Here is a 22,997-nt window from a genome sequence, read left to right as displayed (position 1 = left end):
CCAGTTACAGTTTAGAAGATAGCACCTTCTGTCTGACCCCACCCCATTTTTCTTCTAAGCAAGAAAGACTTATATTTAGATATAAATCCTTTGCGTGCAGTAACTGCATCACATCTGTGATCCATTAACTTTACTAAACGTTTGCTTTCTTTTTATGTGATGTTTTTCCCATCTGGAGCAAGAAGTGGAAGGTTTTAGACTGCCCAATCATCAATCTCCAGACTTGCATTTTACCTGCTAAAGAGGAGACTGAAGGGAGTAACCCCCCAAAACAAAGACCAACTGAACGAGGCGCAAACATCACAGAAGAAGAATGCTGAGGGTTGGTGATGCCAGTGGGTCTCAGACATGATGCAGTTACTGCAAGCAAAGTATTTGCAACTAAATATTAAATCTTATTTACTTTGATTTACTTAAAGTTTATCTGTTTTAATACTTTTGCTAATAAATGGGTAAAATAGGTGGGTTCAGACAGAGGGTGATATTTTCTAAACTGTGTTTTAGATGTAGTGAGTTGATTTTTTTTTTTTTAATCTTTTAACATTAAAACCTAATGTTTTCAGTCTACATCGGAAATACAGGAATTGGTTTTACTGTTCCAGTACTTTGGAGGGTATTGTACATGATTCATTTACAGACTTTTAAAAGCGTGAATGTATTTTTTATTACAGGCTTTAATACTTTATTAGTGCCATGAAAACTACCTGCAAAAGGCAGAAAAACAACACAAGCATGTAAAAGATTCATTTTGGCTTGGGTTTAAGATGATTTGAAGTCCTATCTCGACATCTGTGAAAAATATTTCACACTTCTACTCAGTAACAAAACTCTTGCATCTGGACTGCAATTGAAAAAACAGAAGGAACAGTGAGTTTTTAGGCTTTCTCGGTCACATGACATCGTGTTCAGTAGCTCCTCCATTTCCACTTGCTATTGTGTTCACAACAAGGATCTCCGTGGAAACGCGGGCTCAAAGTGTAATTACGGTGTAGCAAAAAAAAAAAAAATGAGTGAAACAAAACTCAAAAAACGTGAGTCCGAACGAGATAAAATTTTAGTAAAAATTAAATTTCAGTAAAAAACAGTAGGTAATTCAGCCTGTAATTTTCTCAGAGGACGTCTGATAAAAACACAATCATGGTCGTTCCGGACAGGAATAAAATCACAGAGGACTCCCTATAAAAGAAAAAATTACCCCAGACTAATCCCGTCTGGATAGGGCTTAAGTTGAGCTTGAAGTAAAACACACTGAATGAAGCGCTTTCTGAAAGAATCTTTATTTCACTGAGATCATAATGAACACCCCCCGAGTCTCAGCACTGCTAATTCTAATACCCTTATTTTAAAGTTTCTACAACCCTGCAGACTCGTCTTATCATGCAGTAAGACTAAGGACACGGTGCTTATTTACATACACACTCTCTCTGTCTCTCTTTCTCTCTCTCTCTCTCTCTCTCTCTCTCTCACACACGCACACGCATTCATACAGATGCACAAATACAGCATTGTACAGTAAACAGATTGTTGAGATGCTTTCACCAGGACTCTCAGTAGGAATGTATGGTTTCTGACCAGCGGCTGATGTTTACACTCTGTTCATACAAAAAGAGATTCCCACCCAGTCTTGCCCCTCCAGCTTACTCCCCTTTCCTTTCATTGGCTAATATGCTCTCCTTCACTTCACTTCTCTCGTTTAAAGAACTTAAACTTTAAGCACTAATTAATAAATTCAATTTAACAAAAAACAATATAAAAAAATCTTAATTAAAACAGGCTGCAAGTCCATAAGTCACTGTTTATGTTACATTTTATTGAATATATAATCTGACACTCTTTAAAATTTAAAACTAAATAAATAATTTTTTGCAAATAAAATGTTGGCATTATGTATAATTCTGTAAGTTAAGAGCATTTCTGAATAAATAACAACATACATAAAGAAACATGAATAAATAAACAGCATTCTCAGGAATAGGTGCCCTCTGTGAAGACGGAAAAGATTATTAAAATCCAATTTTATATACCGTATTTTTTGCATTATAAGGCAAAATTGTCAATGCGCCTTATTATCGGGTTATAATGAGCAGTAAAGTCACTCCGCTAAATACAGCATTATAAGCATTAGCATTAGCCGCTTACTTTCGTCATTCAGAGGCGAGTATATCAGACTGTAGTCTGCGTGTTTACCATGTTAAAACAAGCAACATGGGAAAAAACCACAAGCTAATATCACCCCTGGGTTACTGAAACACTCAGGATTCCTCAGTCTAGCACTATCAGGTGGCATTTACATCCCACCAGCGCTGCAGTTAGAGGCTAATGCTAGCTAATGCTAATGCTGCTGCACCCAGCCTTAGTGCTGGAAAAACTTCACTGAAAACTCACCCTTAGACAAAGTACTGGAAATCTAAGCTTACAGATTGATTTTTGATAGTCTTTTAAAATTGAGCAAATCAGATTTAAACCACATTCGAAAGTGGTTTTAAATGTAAATACAATCAGATTTGTATAGATGTGTCTCAGTCCCAACTTTCTGGTCACTTAAAACATGTTACAAAATACAATGATGATGTCAAATCCAGCATGATGGGAGTATAGGGTCCTACCGACACCTACACTGTTACCACAACAACCCCTGTAGACATTGTGATCTGTGATATTTGTACAATAACAGTGAAGATTAGATTAGATTTGATTTTAAAAATCTGTTTAAAAGTAAACTCAACCATTTAATGTAACGCTGCACTTCTTACAGCTTTCTGTCTAATCTGAAAATGCTGTAGCGAATTTAAAACATATTTTATGGAACAGGCTAAGTATTTTTAATCTCAGTTAGAGCATGCCAAAACTTTCCTGATGCCTAATTCATAATATCAACCAAACGTCTTACTTTAAAGGGCACCAAAACCTGAGAATAGCTCAGCACTGATCAGCAGTACCTGTTCCTCATTCCTTTGTGATTCATAAACTCTTAAAACATTTGGAAAAGCAACTAAACAAACGCCCCATTAAGGCAGCATTTGCTGTACAGCCAGGCTACATTTTTCCTTTATTAATATTATTATTAATATTTGATTTAATTTTACATTTACAGTGCATACATGAGGAATGCGTAGTAGCCCCCCTACCCACCCCTACTAAAAAGCTAAATATTACAATTAGGGGTATAAAAATGCATTTATATATTGGAATTTGGACTATTTTAACCAAAAAATAAAGCAGATAATTATTTTGATCAAATTTGTGTATTTAGTGTATTTATATGTTTTTAATGTATATAAATCAAACAAAAACAATCCAACTGTGATCAAATTGATTATTTTCTGATTTCATACACCACTGAATCGTTTCTTGATGATGATGTCATTACAGATTTACACCCCTAATTACAATACATTTAACTAAAGAAGTCGCCCCCCCCCACCCCTCGTTTCCTGCATTATCCCTCCTCTCACTGGTTTAATTAAAAAGAAGCTGGCGTGATCGTGTAGCCGGGTGTGGTGGTCTCCATTGTTTCGATGAGTGGTGGGCTCTGGTACGCGTTGTTGACGGGGATGGTGGTCTGGCCGGTCACGTCGTTGGGTGGGTACGGCTGTTTGGGCTCCGGCTGGCCCGGTGTCGGCACTGTGGTGAAGAGCGTCATGTCCGTTCCCATCAGGAACTTCTGCACAGCGCACGCCGTCAGAGCCGCCTAGCAACGTTAACCATATTAGTCAGATTAATCGTTAATGACCATTAGCAATAATATAGCCTGAACATTCAGTAATGCAGCAGAAAATACTGATTACTGCAGTGTGAAAGAGAATCTCACTTAGTTATGTAAACTAAGTGTAGACCTAATAGCAATAATGCTACACTGCTAATGTCGCTGATAAATATCGTATTTTTGCACTATAAGGCGCACCTAAAATCCTTTTTATTTTCCAAAAATATGCCTTTTGTGTATTGTTTTTCAGTCAGGTATTAGGAGCAGTAAAGACACTCCGCTAAAGTACAGAGTTTGGAGCAGTATTAGCATTAGTTAATGCTAATTTGCTAAGCGCTAGTCATTCAGAAGTGAGTATTATCGGCCTGTAGACTACTGCTAACCCTGACTAGCACTGCTGGAGCAGTATTAGCATTACCTGCTAACCGCACTAAGCGCTAGCTCTTTCGCCGCTCAGAGGTGAGTATATCTGACTGTAGCCTGCGCACTTACCAATTTAAAACAAGCTTAGTGGGACTAATATCACCTACAGTAATCTAAGCTTACTGTAAATAAACGGAAGTGCTTTGTTCACCCAAATAAACAGTTTTCAGGAGATAATTCTGTGTAGATTAACATCCAGCACTTGTTTGACTTAATAAAAATGTTTTTTGAAGAATTACAGTTTTATTTACTTAGCTTAGCTTTACAGACTGGCCGACGAGACCTGCTGAATTAGAAGAGAAACATGGGGACACCCCTGTTCTTTACTAGTATCTCATAATGTGCCTTATAATCCAGTGCGCATTATGTATGAAAATATACAATAAATAAAATAGATGTGTATTGATAGTGCGCCTTATAATCCAGTGCGCCTTACAGTGTGAAAAATACAGTAATGCAAGGTTATGTACACCAGTTATCATTAGGGGTGTGCCATATCGTATCGTACACGATAATATCGTCAAAAATGTTTAATATCGTGAACGATACTATACCCTAAAATATCATGCTATATCACCCATCCCATTTCCCATTATATATATACTAGAGACAGATTATCTCTGTCCAGTATTATTTATTTTACTTTAATCCTGGACATATGGAGATATTTGGAGTGCATTATTATTACCATCATGATATTCTGGATCATTGACTTCTGCTACAAATCTGATACAATTCTTGTATTTTTAAAATCTCACTTAGGAATGTGCATATTGTATGTAATAATAATTATTATTTTTTCTTGCAGTGTGTAGTGTATTTTTACTTTTTTTTCAATATTGCCAAGAATATCGTTATCGCAAAAATAACATGAAATATCGTGATTTTATTTTAGGGCCATATTGCCCACTCCTAGTTTTCATCATGCAAGCTACATTCCTTAATACCTTAATTACACACTTGACTCAAGCTGTTTTTATTTATGTTTTACTTTAAAATCACTGTCACACTAGATACTTGCAAGTTCCCACATTGATCCCAACAGCTGTGATCAAGCAATCAAAGATATATATATATTTTTTTAAAGCTCACCTTCCGCGAAAATCCGATTTTTCTTGTTTTTTGTGGAATACAGTAGGTCTCTCCGAGTTGAATGTGTACACCTGCACATTAAACTGTTTTGCAGCCCCCATTGTCTGCAGGAGCTAAGCAAAGAAATCCCCCCTCCCCCCCTCCGAAAAACGGGTGAATTTTGAATTATCTTTCTGCCTACGTAGGCAGAAACTCACAGACCAGCCCACCTTGGCTCGAGAAACTCCCAGAGGCGGAGCTGAAGCGACGCAACATCACCGCTCATCAGTTAGGAGGTGGGAGGCAGTGAGCGGCAGAGCGGTGGAGGGGCGTCGCAGTGCTCCTAGCCAATCAGAGGAGAGATATTTGCATGCTGTTTGCATGTATGAATATTCATGAGCAAAGCTGGAATCCGGTCATTTTGGACACACCCCTAAAACAGTCCATTAAAAAAGAGCTATACAGAGACACCTGAGCACTTTTTTTTTTTACAAAAACGGCTCACATGTCATTCATTCATACTAGAGACCACAACTAGACATTTTAAAATGAAAGAAAAAACGACGGAAGGTGAGCTTTAAATATTTAGTTTAGTGATTCCCAAAATTGGAGTAGGCTTGATAAACTATATTGCCAAAGGTATTTACTGACATTTCCATGGCCACAGGCGCAGCTATAAAACCAAGCACATAGGCACGCAGACTGCTTCTACAAACATTAGTGAAAGGGGGTCACTCGCAGGAGCTCAGTGAATTGGAATTTAAGTGAATTTAAGAAAACAGTGTTTAATTAGTGTTTAATTAGCTCAGTAATAATGCATTACTAACTGCATTAGTAAAGTCCTGGGTGAATTAGAATGTGCTGGAATCTACAATAGTGTGAGATTAGGAGGCGGGTTAGAGGGCAGTCTCTGTTGATCTTCCATAAAGGAGATGTTTTTAAATCTCTGAATAGTTATTAAGCAAAGATAACCCTGCAACACAAAACACCAATAACACTGAGAACAAGAGAATACGTCTGGAAAAACACATATGTGTATGTACTTTCACCACATTCTAAACAATAAGTAAGTTAAGCAGATTAATTAATGCTGAATCTATGGATACTTTTTGTATTGGTTTGTTTGTATGATTTGTGTACTGCTTGCTGTAAATAAGAACATCTGCTGAATGAATAATGAATAAATGTGTGTTTAAGTGTTTATTACCCAGGTCAGAATGGAGAAGAATGAGAATGCGATGGCCGCTCGTGCTGCATCTGTGGCCTGCTCCAGTGGCAGCTCTTCAGGGGAGGTGCGGCTCCACTGATTGGCCAGGAAGCAGAAACCCACAAACCAGAGGAAGGTCCAGAAGCCTGCAGGGAAGAGGCAGGAATAGCCTGTAAGGAAACGCTGCCATTGATGTCTGAAACGGATATCAGCCGCCAGCGCATAAAATGTAGGGTGTGGCCACTTTGGCAGGAGGGCAGACAGTAACGCATCTCTGTGGTTGGCCTGAAACCAGGTCCATTATCTGTGTGCTTGCACTCTGGCAACCCAGACTTTACAGTCTTTGATCTTGGCTAACGATTCAGAAAATCAATTAGTGGAAATGTACAGTAATGCCACGCCTACTCTGACATTTCACACTAAACTAGCTTACAAACATGACATACATATTCTTGTCAGTGACAACAATCTATTACATTTATTTACTTATCTATAAATGCAATATGTATAGATATGTGATAAATACTATAGAATCATTACAGTGATCATTACATAAAATACCAGCAAATACTATTCAATTTAAGTAAAAATGACCCTGTGTGTCCCTATAGTTATTGGGAACATTAAACAATCTGCTTGACTGTTAAAAACATGTAAATAGCAGTTAAAGCATAGCAATGGCAAGTTAAAAAATAATAATGAACTGTAAAACTATAAAAATACGGTTTATAGTCATCTATATTACCATAACTTTTTAACAGTAAAGAAAAAAATGGATCATTGAAACCTATACCACTTGTTCTTAGAAAATGTTTTATGGGGTAAATAAATTCTGCCTGAAAGGTCCAAATTATTATGTTAAATAATAGTTCAATTAAAAAGATTTAATTTATTATTTGTTGTACTTTTTTACATCAAATAATTAAAAGTAACTATACAACTTTTACTCAAAGTACATTTTAAATTGAGTACTTTTTTTGTACTTTTACTCAAGTAGATTTTTAAATGGGTACTTTTACTTTTACTTGAGTAGAATTTTAGCAAAGTAAAGGTACTTTTACTTAATTACATTTTTAAGTACTTTTTTAAGTACTTCTGTTTAATACACCAGTGACAACTTTCTTCTTTAGGACGTTTCAAACTGTTGTACTGGCTATGGACAATATTTGTGCTCTAATGGTTCTGATTAATTTTTTATTTTCTCTCAGCTTCACAGTTGCTTGTTTTTCAGCTATAGAAAGCTCTCTGGTTTTCATGTTCGTTACTCCTCTTAACTATAAATGCACAGTCTGCACAGATAAAGCCCAAATCTGTAACTGAGTGTTGTTTATTGTTTTAATAATGAATGTGTCAGGACACACCTGGGCAGATACATCTAATACTTTTACTTCTAATACTTTTGCTCATAAGAAAAATGGGTGGGTTCAGACAGAAGGTGCTGAATCTTCTGAACTGTGTAAATACTTGAAAATAAAAGCTGAAATGTTGATCAGTTGTCTCTGTTCCAATATTTTTGGAGGGCACTGTATATGGAAGCCCACCGGAGTGAGTGATGTAAGCGGCAAAAGGTAAATGTAGACCCCATCTGGGTTGTAGGCTACACATGGGGTCTAGATTGGGTTTAGATGGAATCCATGTGAGACTATGTTGGGCTATAACAATGGTGTCCATTTGTGAAGCTCAACTGAGTCTCAGTTACAACACAATATAACTACAATCTCAGGGTTGAGGAGAAATCAATGAAAAGGCTGTGATTGTAATGAGTGGGGTGGATTTCACAGACTACCTGAGAAGCCCATCTCAAACAGCACGACTCTCTTTCGGTCCTTGACGCTGCTGATCTGAGGGAAGTAGATGTCCAGACCCAAGAAGAAGAGGCAGGCCAGGAAGGCCACCAGTCCTATAGTGATGGCGTAGTTGCAGGCGTCTGCGTTTTTATTATACACGCAGTGCAGCCGCTCGCTGCCCATGTTCACGTAGCCCTCATTTATTATAGAGCCAAACACCACCATGGAGAATATCTGTAGAGAGAAAGAGAGAGAGCAAAAGTGACAGGTTAGCTTTTAGCTTTTATCCCTGTTTAAATATTAATACAACAAAAAATGATTTAAAGCAGAAGTCCATAAGATCTTTTCTTCTAAATTCTTTTAACAGCACTTCTGTTTCTGAGATAGAAAGGGAATAATATTCTTATTAGTGGTATCAGTGTCCTTGCACAACTATCCGTGCAATATCTAATATATTCACACTGAAAAAAATGATGCGTAAAATGTACTTTAAAAAAGTTTCGCAACTTTCTGCATTCACGTTTTTTAAGTAAATTTAAATTTCATGTAAATTTAAGTAACTTCAACTCGGTTTCAAGACTTAAATGTTACATAGAGTAAATAAGTGAACTGAACTTCAGTCAAGCCTTTCTTTTATTAAACTTTACTTCATTTATTTTTACTGAATCAATCCTTTCTTTTATTAAACTTTACATAATTTCTGCATACAATATTACCTAATTACAATTACTTCATTTATACAATATTATTATCTTTAATTTAAGTTAAAACACACATTCAAATATTTATTTTGTAAACAGACCAAGTCTCACTGCCTCAACACATGGACGGCATGTAATAAATTCTTTTTAGTTTACTAATGTGTTACATGCCATCCATGTGTTGAGACAGTGTAATATGTGTGTTTTAACTAAAAATATTTACATTTCAGGAATTATAATATATTATTTATCATAAATGATTAAGCAAATCATTTTTTTTTCATAAGCAAATCAAAATTAAGCAAAGTTTAATAAAAGAAAGGATTGATTCAGTAAAAATAAATGAAGTAAAGTTTAATAAAAGAAAGGATTGACTGAAGTTCAGTTCACTTATTTACTCTATGTAACATTTAAGTCTTGAAACCGAGTTGAAGTTACATGAAATTAAATTGACTTAAAAAAAAGCAAATGCAGAAAGTTGCAAAAGTTAGACAGCTCTGATTATAAAGAGTTTGGAATCCAATACAAATCTAGGCACAAATGCTATTAAATCCAACTCAAATCCCTGCACAAAGCCTCCTGCACTCTTATACTCCTAAATACAAGGCACTGTGACCAATTGCCTCCAGAAGTCATCAAATTAGTAAACAGAGTTTATTTGTGTGTAATTTATACTCAGTATAACTACAGCTGTTTTGTGAAGACCTCAGTGGTTTGTTAGTGAACAATAGTGATCATGGCATCATGAAGACCAGGAAACTGACCAGACAGGCCAGAGATAAAGTTGTGGAGAAAGGTTAAGCAGAAGAAGTTTATAAAAAAATATCCCAAGTTATGAACATCTCACAATTCATTGTTCCCATCATCCCAAATGAAAGAAGAATGACAAAACTGAAAACCTAACTAACAGCCCAGACAAGAAATGCACTAAATAAAGAAGCAGCCAAGAGGTCCATGGTCACTCCTGAGAATCTGCAGAGACCTACAGCTAATGTGGGTGAATCTGTCCACAGGACAGTTATTAGTCGTGTGGCTCATTGGTGTGGCGCAGTAGATAACACCACAACCCTGCCGCTGCCATCATATGGGAGACTAGGGTTCAATTCTCGGTCTGGGTAACTATGCTGCGCTACACCAATAAGAAGCCTTGGGCAAGACTCCTAACACTACATTGACCCACCTCTGTAATAGAAATAATCTTGTAAGTCACTCTGGATAAGATGGTCAGCTAAATACCACAAGTCTGGGCTTTATGGAAGAGTAAAAAGAAAAGAAAGCCAATATTGAAATAAAACTATAAGAAGTCATGTAGGGGACAGAAATCTGTTGGAGGCTGCAAAGGACTTGAGACTGGAAAGGAGATTCCCCTTCCTGCAGAACAATGAACCTATACATACAGCCAGAGCTACAGTGGAATGGTTTAAATCAGAAAATATTCATGTGTTAGAATGTCCCAATCAAAGTCCTAAACTAAATCCCATTGAGCTTCTGTGGAAAGACATGCGATTTGTTGTTTACAGACGGTCTCCATCCAACCTGACTGAGCTTCAGCTATTTTGTAAAGAGGAATGAGCAAAAATCTCTAGATGCACAAAGCTGGTACAGACACAGCCCAAAAGACTTGTAGCTGTAGTTGCTGCTAAATGTGGTCCTACAAAGTACTGTCTAATCTGTCTATAAAAAACATTCGTCCAATAGCCTTCTAGTTTGTCCACATGATCTTTAGCAAACTGCAGATGAGCAGCAATGTTCTTTCCCCATGCAAACCCTGCCATGTACACCGTTGTTGTTTAGTTTTCTCCTTATTGGTGACTCATGGATATTAACAGTAACCAGTGTAAAAGAGGCCTTCAGTTGCTTAGAAGTTACCCTGGGGTGATTTGAGACCACTACACGCCTTTTTCCTGGAGTGATCTTTGTTGGTTGACCACTCTATTTGTACACAATCTGTCTGACTTTCGATTGGTGAAGTGCAAACAATTTAGAGATGGTTCTGTAACCTTTTCCAGCCTGACGAGGATCAATAACTCTTTTCTGAGATCCTCAGACATCTCATTTGTTCATGCCATGATACACACAGAAATATGTGTTGTGAAGAGCAGACTTTAATAGATCCCTAAACATTGTTCCTTTAAATGCCTCTAAAAAAGAATCTGAGAGAGACAGAAAGAAATGTCTGTTTGAACTAGTCTGTTTTTTTCTCTCACACACCTTCACAGAGAGGCCTTCAGCTGAGCTCTGACTCGACATGTATGTGTGGAGTCATTTACACTTCAGACTCGGAATGTGGTTCATTTGCACTGATACAAGAGATCTCACCAACACTCGAACCCTTTAAAAGTCTCACACTGCAGAGCCCTCCTTACCCTATACTTCAGTTTTCTATACAGATCTCGAACACTATAGACATCTATCAAACAGCAGAACTCAGCCAGTCTCGAGTGAGTATGTGGCTGAAAAGGAGACGGTAAAGGAGGCCTGTGCTATTTTAGGCCACGGCACTCCATACTGAAGCATACGCTCACATCACGCCGTTCCCATAGCAACAGCCCCAGCTGCAGAGGCTATTGGTGCACCGGATGCGCTGAGCTGAAAGGCAGGACACAGAGCAAAATGCTGAGAGGATGAACAAGAAAGTTCTCTGAGTCAGACATATGGCAATCTACTCTAAAAGATGAAAAAACATGGTCAATTCACTAACAGTGAGTTGACAGTTTATTATAAACACCTACTGTATACAACAGCAACGGGTTTGTTCATTAAAACACACCTCACTAGCATAGGCACACTACTGACTGACTGGCCTGCAGTTCCAAGAGTTTGATTAGTTAAAGCATCAGTCCTTAAGATTTTTTTCTTTGATATGAAAGCAGTAGTATCCCAGAATGGAGAGGGAACAAAATATTCAAAATAATGGTATCAAGTGTCCTGGCACAACCAATCCCTGCACCATCTAATACAGTATATTCATTCTAAAAACAGAGTGGTCTGGTAGGTTTGTAGGATGTTTTGTAACTGCTCTCTGCATTTTGACAGTAATTTCTAAATTAACAATATAAACTAAACAATATACACTCAAAAACACACAATTGCACTCAGCAATTTATTTACACAAAACTGCGTTAAAAGTGCTCTTCCACTTTATCTGTGTAATTACACATTCTCACCAGAGGTCCAAACTTACAGACTGTTGCTTTAAGAAGACTGAATCCAAATCCAAGCAAAAAACTCTACTAGGAGTCTAGTAACCGAGTAGTTTTTGGTTGTTTTTGTTTACCAATTAAGTCCAAATACACATACTAATAAGTCCAAGGCGAGTCTGAGTACAGACAGACAATAGAAAGGTTGTAACAAATATTATTGATTATTAGACAAACTAGAGTATAAAGAGCTTGGAGTTCAATACAAGTCAGTGTACAAATACTGTACTATTAAGTCCAACACAGCTTCACTAGGGCATGCCATAACTAGCTTACAGTTTTTCCCAAATGTTTATACGCATTTTTAGAAATTTGGCTCAGTTTCTCAAAACTCTAAACACAAACTGAAAATTATAAACTGCTTTGTTGAAACTCCACAAATCTCTAGCAAAACTGATTCTTGAAACACTGACAAGATAAATTCAAAGCACTATTATCAGAAGTATTTGGTCATGTTTTTGACTGTTTTTACTGTATATGTAGTATTTTCACTTACGTAAGTACAGTGAGAAACATGACAAGGAAAATCCGTTCACATACAAAGAGGTAACAAAAATGTATTAATTGCAAAATGCAAAGAAACAGATCACTGTTCATTAGACCTCTGATCTCGGTCAGGCAAGAGGATCTGTGCTAAATGATGCAATTTGTGTTTTGCTTAGAGTTTAGCAGTTTGGAGTCACAATGTTCACATATGAGCTTCATGTTTTTTGGATTTGTGTGCATAGTTCCACATTTTGTGTGTATACAATTTGGACAAACTGTTTACAAATGGAAAATATGAACAAATCATTGAATTCAGGTGTTCCAATGACATCCACAACCACATGAGTATATAACTAAGCACCTAGGCATGCAGACTATCAGAGAACTCCTGCCATGAAATTTCCTATTTACTAAATATTAAACAATCAACTATAATAATATTATAACAAATTGAAAGCGATTGGGACAACAGCAACTCAGCCACAAAGTTGTAGGCCTCATAAAATGACAGTGGGATGCTGAGGAGCATAATGCTCAGATTTCTACAAAACGAAATCATGTGTTTCTCATAATAACTCAAGAACAATTAACTGAATGGGTTTCCATGCAGTTACTCCCATGCAGTGCAGTAAAGCACATCACCACTGTACTCTAGATCAGAGAGGCATAGAGACATGTTCTTCAGAGTAATGAATCACACTTCTCTGCCAGGGAATCCAATGAACAATTCTGGGATTGGCAATTTTCTGGAGAGCAGCGAGTGAAACACTAAAACACTGAGCCCATATGGTTTCTGCCTGGCTCTGCAATGAACAAATCTGCATTTACATTGTCACTCAAGGATAAGGCCTTCTCAGTATTCCACATTATTGCAAACCCATTAGACTGGTTTTAGTTCCTTTTTTCCAATTTCAGTGCTTCTAAATCAGTTCTGGAAAGTTTCTACTCTGATTGCACAGAATTAGCTAGCATGCTAACACGTGAAAGCGTAATAACTAAATGCAACATGGACAAGCGTGAGCTTTCAGCAGCTACATGCCTCGTCCAACATCACTAATGCAGCACTAGAACGTCGGCTACAGGTAGTTGTTTAGCATCACTACTGCGGTATTAGCACGCTGGCTACCAGCCTCATTGTATATCATTGCCAATGTATTAGCGTGCTGACTATTTGCCTCACCTCATATCACTACCGCTGCATTAGTAAACTGGCTACAAGCTTTGTTCGACATGGCTTTCCCAAACCAATCCCTCCTCACGAACACTCCACTACAGAGTAACTGTCAAGGGTGCTTCCAATTTAGTGAGAGGGGATGAATCCTGCAGTCAAATTTGGGACGCCCTTCTATGCTTTCAAGCGGAAGCAGGAAACTATGCCTATGGCTACAGACAGAAGAGACCTTTCTTGTCTGGCATTATGTTTAAAACATTTAGGGTAAAATAATTTAGCCATTTATGAAGTTGGAGTCTGCAGATCACACATTCAATCACTTTCTTTAAGTCACTGAAGAAGATTGTGTCTAAAATTGCCCTGACACCTTATATATGTAGGCTAATATATTTATTTTAATTTTATTTAAAACTTTTATCCCTTTTTCTTCACTTGCAAAGCCAGTTACCCAATCCACTCATTAGGACTCCCCCTATCACTAGTAATGCCCCAAACACCAGGAGGGTAAAGACTAGCACATGCCTCCTCCAATACATTTAAAGTCAGACTCCGCCTCCTTTTGAACTGCTGCTACTGCAGCATTGCCAAGTAGCATTACAGCACTCGGAGGAAAGCGCAGCGACTCAGTTCCTATACATCAGCTCACAGACGCCTTGTGCTGAGTGACATCACTCTTTTGTAGTGATGTGGGGAGAAAGAGCGGCATCTACCCACCCAGAGAGAGCAAGGCCAGATGTGCTCCCTCAGGGCTCTGGTAGCCGGTGGCAAGCTGCATGAACAGCGCTTAGCCTGCTGGACCACTAGCCCTATGTAGGCTAATATAAAATTTAACTGAAAATGATGTGGGAACTTGAATTGGTTCTGCAGTGAAAAAGTGGTCTCAGAGTTATAGTTAGATATGAAATAACTGGCTTTACTAAAGAACCCTTGAAATGTTTTAGAGCAAAGTGATGATATTTTGTTTTATATTTTTAATATCACAAACTAAACAACCCGAATCATCTAACAAATCTGTAACTAATTCTATTCACACTGTCAGATGGGACTATCTAATGGGATCTGAAGCAGCTCTACAGTGGAGATAGTGATGGTGGGGGAGGTGATGATGGGGGTTGGGGGTCTGTTCTGTTCATCTCATCTTCTTTTTAGACTGATTTACTGTATCAGGAGCCAGATTCACCCAAAAGCTTCCTAATGTAAAGATGATCTTAACCAGCAGAGATACAGAGAGAGATGGAAAGAGAGAGAAAGACAGAGAGAGAGAGAGAGAGAGAGAAAGAGAGATGTGATGTGATGCTCGCTCGACCCTTGAGGAAGCACCTTTGTGCTGACACACTGACAGTATGCACGCACGTGCTGTCTGCGTCATTACCACGGCAACGTGTGACGTCTCGGCTTTGAGATCATCCACCCGTACGCCCCCGTTTACTCACAATAAAGAAAAAACACATAAAAGTCCTCTATGCATAAAAGTCCCTCTTTACATAATTATGGTTATTGTTCAGAAATATTTATATATATATATATATATATATATATATATATATATATATATATATATATATATATATATATATTTAAAACAATAGATTAAACTACAAGAACAAATAATGACAATACAACAATATGAGCAATAATAATAATAATAATAATAATAATAATAATAAATAAAATAAAAAAACTAAAAAATAACAGATAAAACACTTAATATTTAGCAGCACAACAGCACATCCTGCATAAAAAATATATATATAAATGATGCCCACAGAGCGAAGGCCCACCTGACCCAGAGCTGTAGACCCTCCAGCAGCCTCCTCCTCTTTATCATCATCAGTAACATTAATAATAATAACAGTAATAATAACAGTAATGATGGCGGTGTCGGCTCTTACCCAGGCCAGCAGTCTGAGCACGGTCTGCGGTCTCTTGGCGAAGCTGAGGGGGTCGAGGCCGGCTCCGGCTCGGCCCGCGCCGTACGAGCCCGTTCCGTTCATCTCCGCTTCTCTCAGAGCCGAGCAGCGCGCGAGCGAGCACAGCGCAGCGCGGGGGCGCGCACACACCAGCCCTGCGCGGCCACGAGCCCTCAGCGCGCGTGCGCGGTAAAGAGAGGAGGACGCTGAGAGCCGCACAGATATACTAGTACATCTCAAAAAATTAAATATGATTAAAAAACTTACTTTTTCAGTAATTCGGTTCAACATGAAATTCATATATTATATAGATGTGTCACCACACAGAGTGATCTTTCTTTTTTAACCGTTTATTTATTTTATTGTTGATAATTATGGCTAAAATAGAAACCCAAAAATTAGCATAATATATAAGATCAAAAATTAAATCCGCATCTCCATAAAAGTCAGTTGTTACCAAATTAACAAGCAGCTTTATTCTTATGTTTACATTTTACAAAATCAATTTTAGCTTGGTGGATTTTTATTTATATTTTATTATTATTAGTTAAATATAGATTATGAAAAGGCCAGTTTGCCACTGAGTGTCTTTAAGAAACTGATTCCAATATAAAACAACATGAAATAAAGTGATATAAAACTGAACAAAAAAAATTACCTGTATTCACTAATGTAAAGTTAGCTATATCTGAGGAGAACACATTTACAAGTATATATTCCTTTCACCTATTATTATATTATCCATTATTCATTCGTTTTCTACATTTTTTAATTAAAAAGATTGCATGGATGGATGGTACTATAGTCTTAAACTCTTTACTGCACTATATGATACAACCAGAAGATGGCAGTGTAGCGCTGTGTTAAAACCCCTCTATGGCTGCTCTGCTCATTGGCTGACGATTTATAAATGAGAATTGGAATACTGTTATACACTACCTGACCAAAAAAGCTCACCACCTGGATTTAACTAAGCAAATAAGTAAGAGCCTCCTATTGGATAATTACTGTATTTGTGATTATGTTTCAGATGGCAAAAGGTTATTTAAACCTAACAGATGCAGTGAGTAGTTTCTTATATGTTAAAAAAAAAAAACATGTGGCAAGACATTCACCAATGCAGCCTACAATGCAGCAACCTCCTACAAACACCACCAACAGCATTGCAGCCACTTAGCAACACCACAGCAACATTTTACCAACAGTACTGCAAACACCTTCCAACACCAGGGCACATAAAATACATACATTTAATAAAAGGGCATTTTGAGGGGAGTAAGGGCACTAAGACCCAAACAGTCAGGTGCTCAAGCACCCTCCGCCGCCCCCACATTTGCACCTGCCTGTCCAACACCATTTCAACCAGTTAGCAGCACCACAGAAACCACCTTCCAACATCATTACAGACACTTACCAAAACCAGTAACCACTAAGCATCACCACAGCAGCCACCTATCAGCCTCATTGCAACCATTTAGCATCACCATAGTAACCACTAAACATCACCATAGCAACCATTTAGCAAAACCACTGTATTTTTTTTTTTTTTCAGAAATATTGAATTTCACTAGTAGTATATATGTAAACACCAGATACACATCCATAAGGCTAGCACTGAACACCATATATCTTACCATATCTCTTTCACTCTTTCTTTCTCTCTCTCTTTCTCTCTTTCTTTCTCTCTCTCTTTCTCTCTCTAGCTATCTCTCTCTACATCCTTATTGTTTTCTCAGAGGCTGAAAGGGGATTTTCCATGATCTGTGACATAGCTACTGCTGCCTACGAACTCTGTAACTGTGCATCATGCATGGTAATGATGGGATTGACTTACATGCAAGAGGAGTTGGATGAGGATCTGGCAACTGGATATCTGAACCCTTACAGATATCATTGAGTCATCAAACAGAAACCAAGGAAATGCAGGGACGAGTGCCCCAGGTCATGCGATTCCCACACACACACACACACGCACACACACAGACAAAACATGGCTTAATGGAAGATTTCCATTGACTTGTAGGTCATAGTGTGTGAAATTCTACAGTACTTATCTGGACGGTGTGTATCTGTTTAACATAAAAACAGTAACATTAGAGTAAACAAATAAATATCCATCATGTTTGCGTGAGAGTGTGTGTGCGTGTGTGTGTGTGTGTGTGTGTCTGTTGGAGTGTTAGGTGGATTGTTAGCTTAGATAAGGCCCAAGAAATGACTCTGGTCCTCTCACAGAGGTCGCTAACATGGTGTTAGCATTACGGCCCAGCCTGGTGTGTAAGCGTCTAGTGCTGTACCGTGCCTGGCCACCAGGTCGGTTAGCCTATATGCTAGCTAGCTCCTATTGCTAGTTTCCCATTTCTCTTGGTTTGACGCTTGCCTATTTACAAGAAATGGCTGTAAGCCAACACAGTTCACTGTAGCGCCGTGTTTCTAAAACCAACTCAAACACAGGCACCTCACAACTGTAAATATCTCAAAAATAATCAGTCATTGATTGATACCCATGCAGTCCCACTTTAAGACGGTTTAGATAGCCACTAGTTAAAGGAGGTATTATATTAAAGGCTTAATAGAAGTTTTCTTCTGTGTTTTGTAAAACGTGGGGTCCCTTAAGATTAGATTCCCCATAAGTTGACTTTACTTAAATTTATATGCAATATTTCTACAAAGTTCCAAACAAAATAACCACAAACAATAGTGGGCTTTTTTTGCTTCTATATTTCTCTAACTGCTTGCTTTTCAAGCTTCTATTTTCAGAAATTGGAAAGAAAAAAAAGAAAGAGCAAGATCTGCAGTTCCATATTAAACGTTATCATACAGTGATTTTGTAAGCAAATATAAAAATAAAGATAAGGCTAATGAATCGTATAAAGATCTATATAATAAGATGATGAATAAAACTTATGAGCAAAGAGTTGAATAAAAAAAAATAACGCATTCTGGAAGTCAGGAATGCATTACTAGCCTCTTGTGAAAAAAAAAAACTAAAGACATTTCCTGGTTAATAGCTATGAAGCAACTGCCAGTTAGAGCAGTAGTAAAATGGAGCTGCTTTAAGACTACTGTATGTCCTATGTCTAACTGTAGCGCCACTTAATCCTTAGATCATTTTTTATTGCATTGTTAAAGGTCGAGAGAAGTATTGGACTTAACATAACATAGGTCTAAAAATAGAAATGAATGCAAACTTTTTGTATGGTATTTTTAAAGAGAAGGTAACTAAGAAAGAAAGGGATTTTATGTGGTATATAATATGTTTTGTAAAAGGAAATTATGGAAAACAAGAAGCAAAATGAATATCGTTCATGTTTTTGTATCGAGTAGAAATGTTTTTAAAAGCATCATCACTGAACTGGAATGATAAAAGACATATACTCTTTAAAAACTCTAACCTATGGACTGCATTAAATACATAAATTGACTTTAACTTATATTTTCTGGTCTAGATGAATTGTAGTATGTGGATTTTGTACTTGTATTTTTTTCTTTTTTTTTTTGGTATTTATATAAATTTTCCAAAATTAAAAAGGAAGCAGGAACCACTTGCGCTTTCTTCAGGAAATGCACATTTCAAGTGTGTTTCTCTAGTTATTTTTCTTATAGTCTGTAAACTTTTGTAACTTGTGTAAGTTTGCTTATAGTTCATATTTACACAGTTCTAACCTTTGGCTGCCTCAGACACACACCCACGCACCAACACACACTCATTAGAACAATTAGTACAATTGGAGAAGGAGCCGCTACATTTTTAATTACAGAAACTGGAGCATGTCAGCGTGGAGTCCTGACCTTAAATAGTTCTGAGATGGCAAGTTACACCTGTCCCTGGCTCTGACCCTGAGACTTCTATGGTTACATCCGTTTTACGGCATTTTTAATTACTCCTCCACAAGTGTCGCACGGACACTGACAAGCATCCAACAACTGTTATTTCACTATTATTACACACAAAGTTACAAAACGGAGAACCTAGAGAACCCTAGTGAGAATGAAACCTCACTTGATTAGGTTAAAGTTTCTTTACCATATCAAAAGTTCAGTTTTATTTTTATTGAAAGAAAACAAGTTCTTTTATGTCTCATGTCTTATGACTCATAGCACATTTCCACCAAAAGAACACTGGTTCTTGAATCAGTTCTTGAATCAGAGCTTTTCAGTGAACCAGCCTATGTTTTAGTTGAACCATCAAAACATCATATCATATGGCATCAACAGAGGGCATTGCACAGTGGCGGTAAACATAAGCAGCTATGGTACACACTGAAGAACCTATTACTTTTTTGGTTCACACTGCAAGCAAACGTTCCTGGTTCCAGAACCTACTTTTGTTACTGGAAACCGGTCGAAAATTAGGTTCGCGAACCAGAACAGTGCCGGTTCCTGTCGGTGGAAAAGCGCTATCACAGAAACATTTCTAGCACCTCCATTTTTAAGAGGAATACCCACACCTGTGTAAGTTGTGAGGAATTATCTTGTGAGTGGGATTGAAAACTGGTCAACAAGCTCATTGTAAGGCAATATGAATTATTGTTGAGGTTGATGTTATAGAAAGCATTACCACTCACAGTGGACAACATATTAGGCAATAATGATGGTGACCGGCGGTGTCTGACAAGAAATGTCCATGCAATCACACAAACAACTCTGGCTGAAAACACTTTTTCATTTAATGCAGGAGATGCTACTTATGTATATCCAACAGGGGGTCCAGTTTTTTCTAGCTTTAATGGGATACGACTAAGAAGTCATGGGACATGGCACTAGTTCTTGTCCTTTGACATTTGGCATGTCAGGTTATAACCTTTATGCCCTTTCAGGTCAGGAAAGGTACATCAGTGATCACAGGGTAAAGAAATATAATTTAAAGCTGTATAAAGTATGAAGGTCTTCATTTGTTTTAATTTATGTTGGGTTTGATGAGTGTCCACCCCCTATATCTCTCACTCTCCCTTGCCCTGTCACTGTCTTTCTAATTGTGTCTGTGTATTTGTTGTGTTCGTGTGTGTGCGCAGTAACAGGCCTCAATGCCTACATTATTCATGTTGGAATGAGACTCGAGCTAAAGTTACATCAAGGCAAGTAGAGCTGACAAATTAAGGCTCCTTCTACAGCCCTGGAACAGCAGTAAACCAGTGACACACATCCTCTCACTCACACAGAAACTCAAGCCTTCGCTGGGTTACTCGTGACAGGTCTAACCTAGCTGCCGGTTCTACTAAAATTGAGTTACTAGTCATTTAATGTTTCCGTACTTAGTAGAGAAGCTTCAGACGCTGGATAATAGAAGGAGAAAGGAGAACTGTGTGGATGAGTGTGGGAATAGGAGCACTACCCTCAGCAGAGCAGACCTGCAGGACTCCTTCTGGTGCGCTGAGGAGTGGAGCCATGAGGACAGAGATTTACACAGGCACGCTACAGACTGCACACATCACGTCACCCTGAAGAGTGAGAGCCCACCATAAGGTAAGAAGAAACAATGTTGAAGAAGTGATGCTGATGATGTGTAAAAAGTTGAAAAAGTTGTGACTGTTCATATTATTAGTCTTGACAAGTTTTGATAAGTTTTGAATGACAATGTTCAGACCACCAAATCTGACCAAACCAAAATTTGTGGCATGTGTAGATGCCAGAAACCAAATTGGATCCATTTGAAGTTGATTTGAAATTAGCCTCAGACTTCTATGTGTTATGTGCCTCTTTCACAATGTGACAAACAATGACCTCATCAAATCCAGAGTGAGAGAAGTGTGTGGGTCCAAGAAGAGTGCCAAAGTTTAGTTACTGATGCCACAGCAACCCATGAAGGTATGTTTGTGGTGTTCATCCAATCTCATCACTTAGAAATAACAGTGTGAAAAGTCAACTCAACAGATCTGATTTGAGAAACAAATCTGATTTGCCTGTGGTCTGAACATAGCCCAAATTATTTTTTATTATTTAAAACACATCATCATTTTAACTGTTCTGTCTCAAATTGTGAAGATTTTCTAATCTTCTGTTTTTTTCTGGCAGAGAGTCTGCAAAATAGCATGGTCCTAGGACAAGGACAAAATGCCAGGCAAAAAGGACTTAAAAGCAGCGGCCAAAAAGGGAGCAAAACCAGAGCCGGAAAAGAGTAAAGGCAAGGAGGAAGAAAAAAAGGGCAAAGATGACAAAAAAGGAGGTAAAGATGACAAGAAGGGAGGTAAAGATGACAAGAAGGGGGGAAAAGATGACAAGAAGAAAGGGAAAGAGGAACCTCCCAAAGGCAAAGGAAAAGATGATGGAAAGAAAGGAAAGGATAAAGGAAAGGGAGCGAAAGTAGTTAGTGAGTCAGAGGAGGAAGAAGAGCCACTTGAGGATGAGGAAGAGTTGAGCGAGGAAGAGGATGAGGACGAAGAATCAGAGAGAGATGCTGGCAAACGGGGAAAAGGAAAGGCAGCTGCTAAAAGCAAAGCAACAAAGGGAAAGTCCAAATCAAAACATGCTGTATCTGATGAGGATGAGGAAGATGAAGACGAAGAAGAGGATGAGGATGAAGATGAAGAAAGTGAAGAAGAGGACAGAAGAGGAAAGAAGAAACCAAAAGACGCACATAAATCCAAATCAAAACCTGAAGAAGATGCAAAGAAGAAGAAAGCAAAAAAGAAGGACGATGGCCCAGCTGAGCCACCACCAGAGGAGAAGAAGAAAAGAGGCCTAAAGAACACCTCCAAACTTTTTATGCGTTTCTCTGGATTTAAGAGGAGGAGGAACTCCAAAAAAAAATTCAAAGGTACTTCTAGGCTTTTTCTTGGACTTGGCAGACGAAAGACACGCATAGCCAAAAAAAAGAGGAGGAAATCCGTTTTAAAGAATGCCCCCAGGCTGTTGATGCGCTTTAAAGCCAGTAAAAAAAGGAAGAAGGAGAAAGAAAAAGACAAGTCAGGAAATAAGCCAACCTACATGATCCTTAGAATAGGTGGAAACAAACAAGCAGAGAAGAAAACGGGGTTCTTTAAAGGTCTTTTTGGGAAAAAGAACGCAGGAGATGGGGGTAATTTCAAGTACCGGAGTACAGTAATGGGCAAAATTGCAGGGGCAACAAACTGGCTTACAAAGAAGTTCCTCTCAACCAAAAGAAAACAGAAAACCCTTGGCAGGGGTCAGGCCGGCTGGGGCCAGTCGAACAGCAAGCGATTTCCTGGGGGTAGTCAACAGGCGAGCATGAGAGGAGCTCGTGGGTTTGACAATTATGGGTACGAACAAGATTTTGATGGATATGACTACAATAACCAGGGTAGAGTAGAAAGAGGTGCATTCAACAGACAGTCAATCCATAGACAACCAAACAGATATGAGGCTCAGTTTGCTACT

General features: G+C 38.1%; 1 protein-coding gene across 1 annotated transcript; it reads right to left on the bottom strand.

Moving 5' to 3' along the window:
• Nucleotides 1-1,261: 1,261 nt before the first annotated feature.
• syngr3b (synaptogyrin 3b) lies at nt 1,262-15,808 on the bottom strand. Its single transcript, XM_007260281.4, has 4 exons — nt 15,645-15,808; nt 8,194-8,428; nt 6,408-6,553; nt 1,262-3,691 (listed from the first exon to the last, which is right to left on the bottom strand). The coding sequence occupies exons 1-4, from the start codon at nt 15,744-15,746 to the stop codon at nt 3,464-3,466; spliced, it is 711 nt and encodes a 236-aa protein (XP_007260343.2). The 5' UTR covers nt 15,747-15,808; the 3' UTR covers nt 1,262-3,463.
• Nucleotides 15,809-22,997: the final 7,189 nt, after the last annotated feature.

This window comes from Astyanax mexicanus, chromosome 21 (genome assembly GCF_023375975.1).
Source record: "Astyanax mexicanus isolate ESR-SI-001 chromosome 21, AstMex3_surface, whole genome shotgun sequence".
Taxonomy (NCBI): domain Eukaryota; kingdom Metazoa; phylum Chordata; class Actinopteri; order Characiformes; family Acestrorhamphidae; genus Astyanax; species Astyanax mexicanus.
Note: the sequence above shows the minus strand (reverse complement) of the source record. Positions and strands in the feature narration are given on the sequence as shown.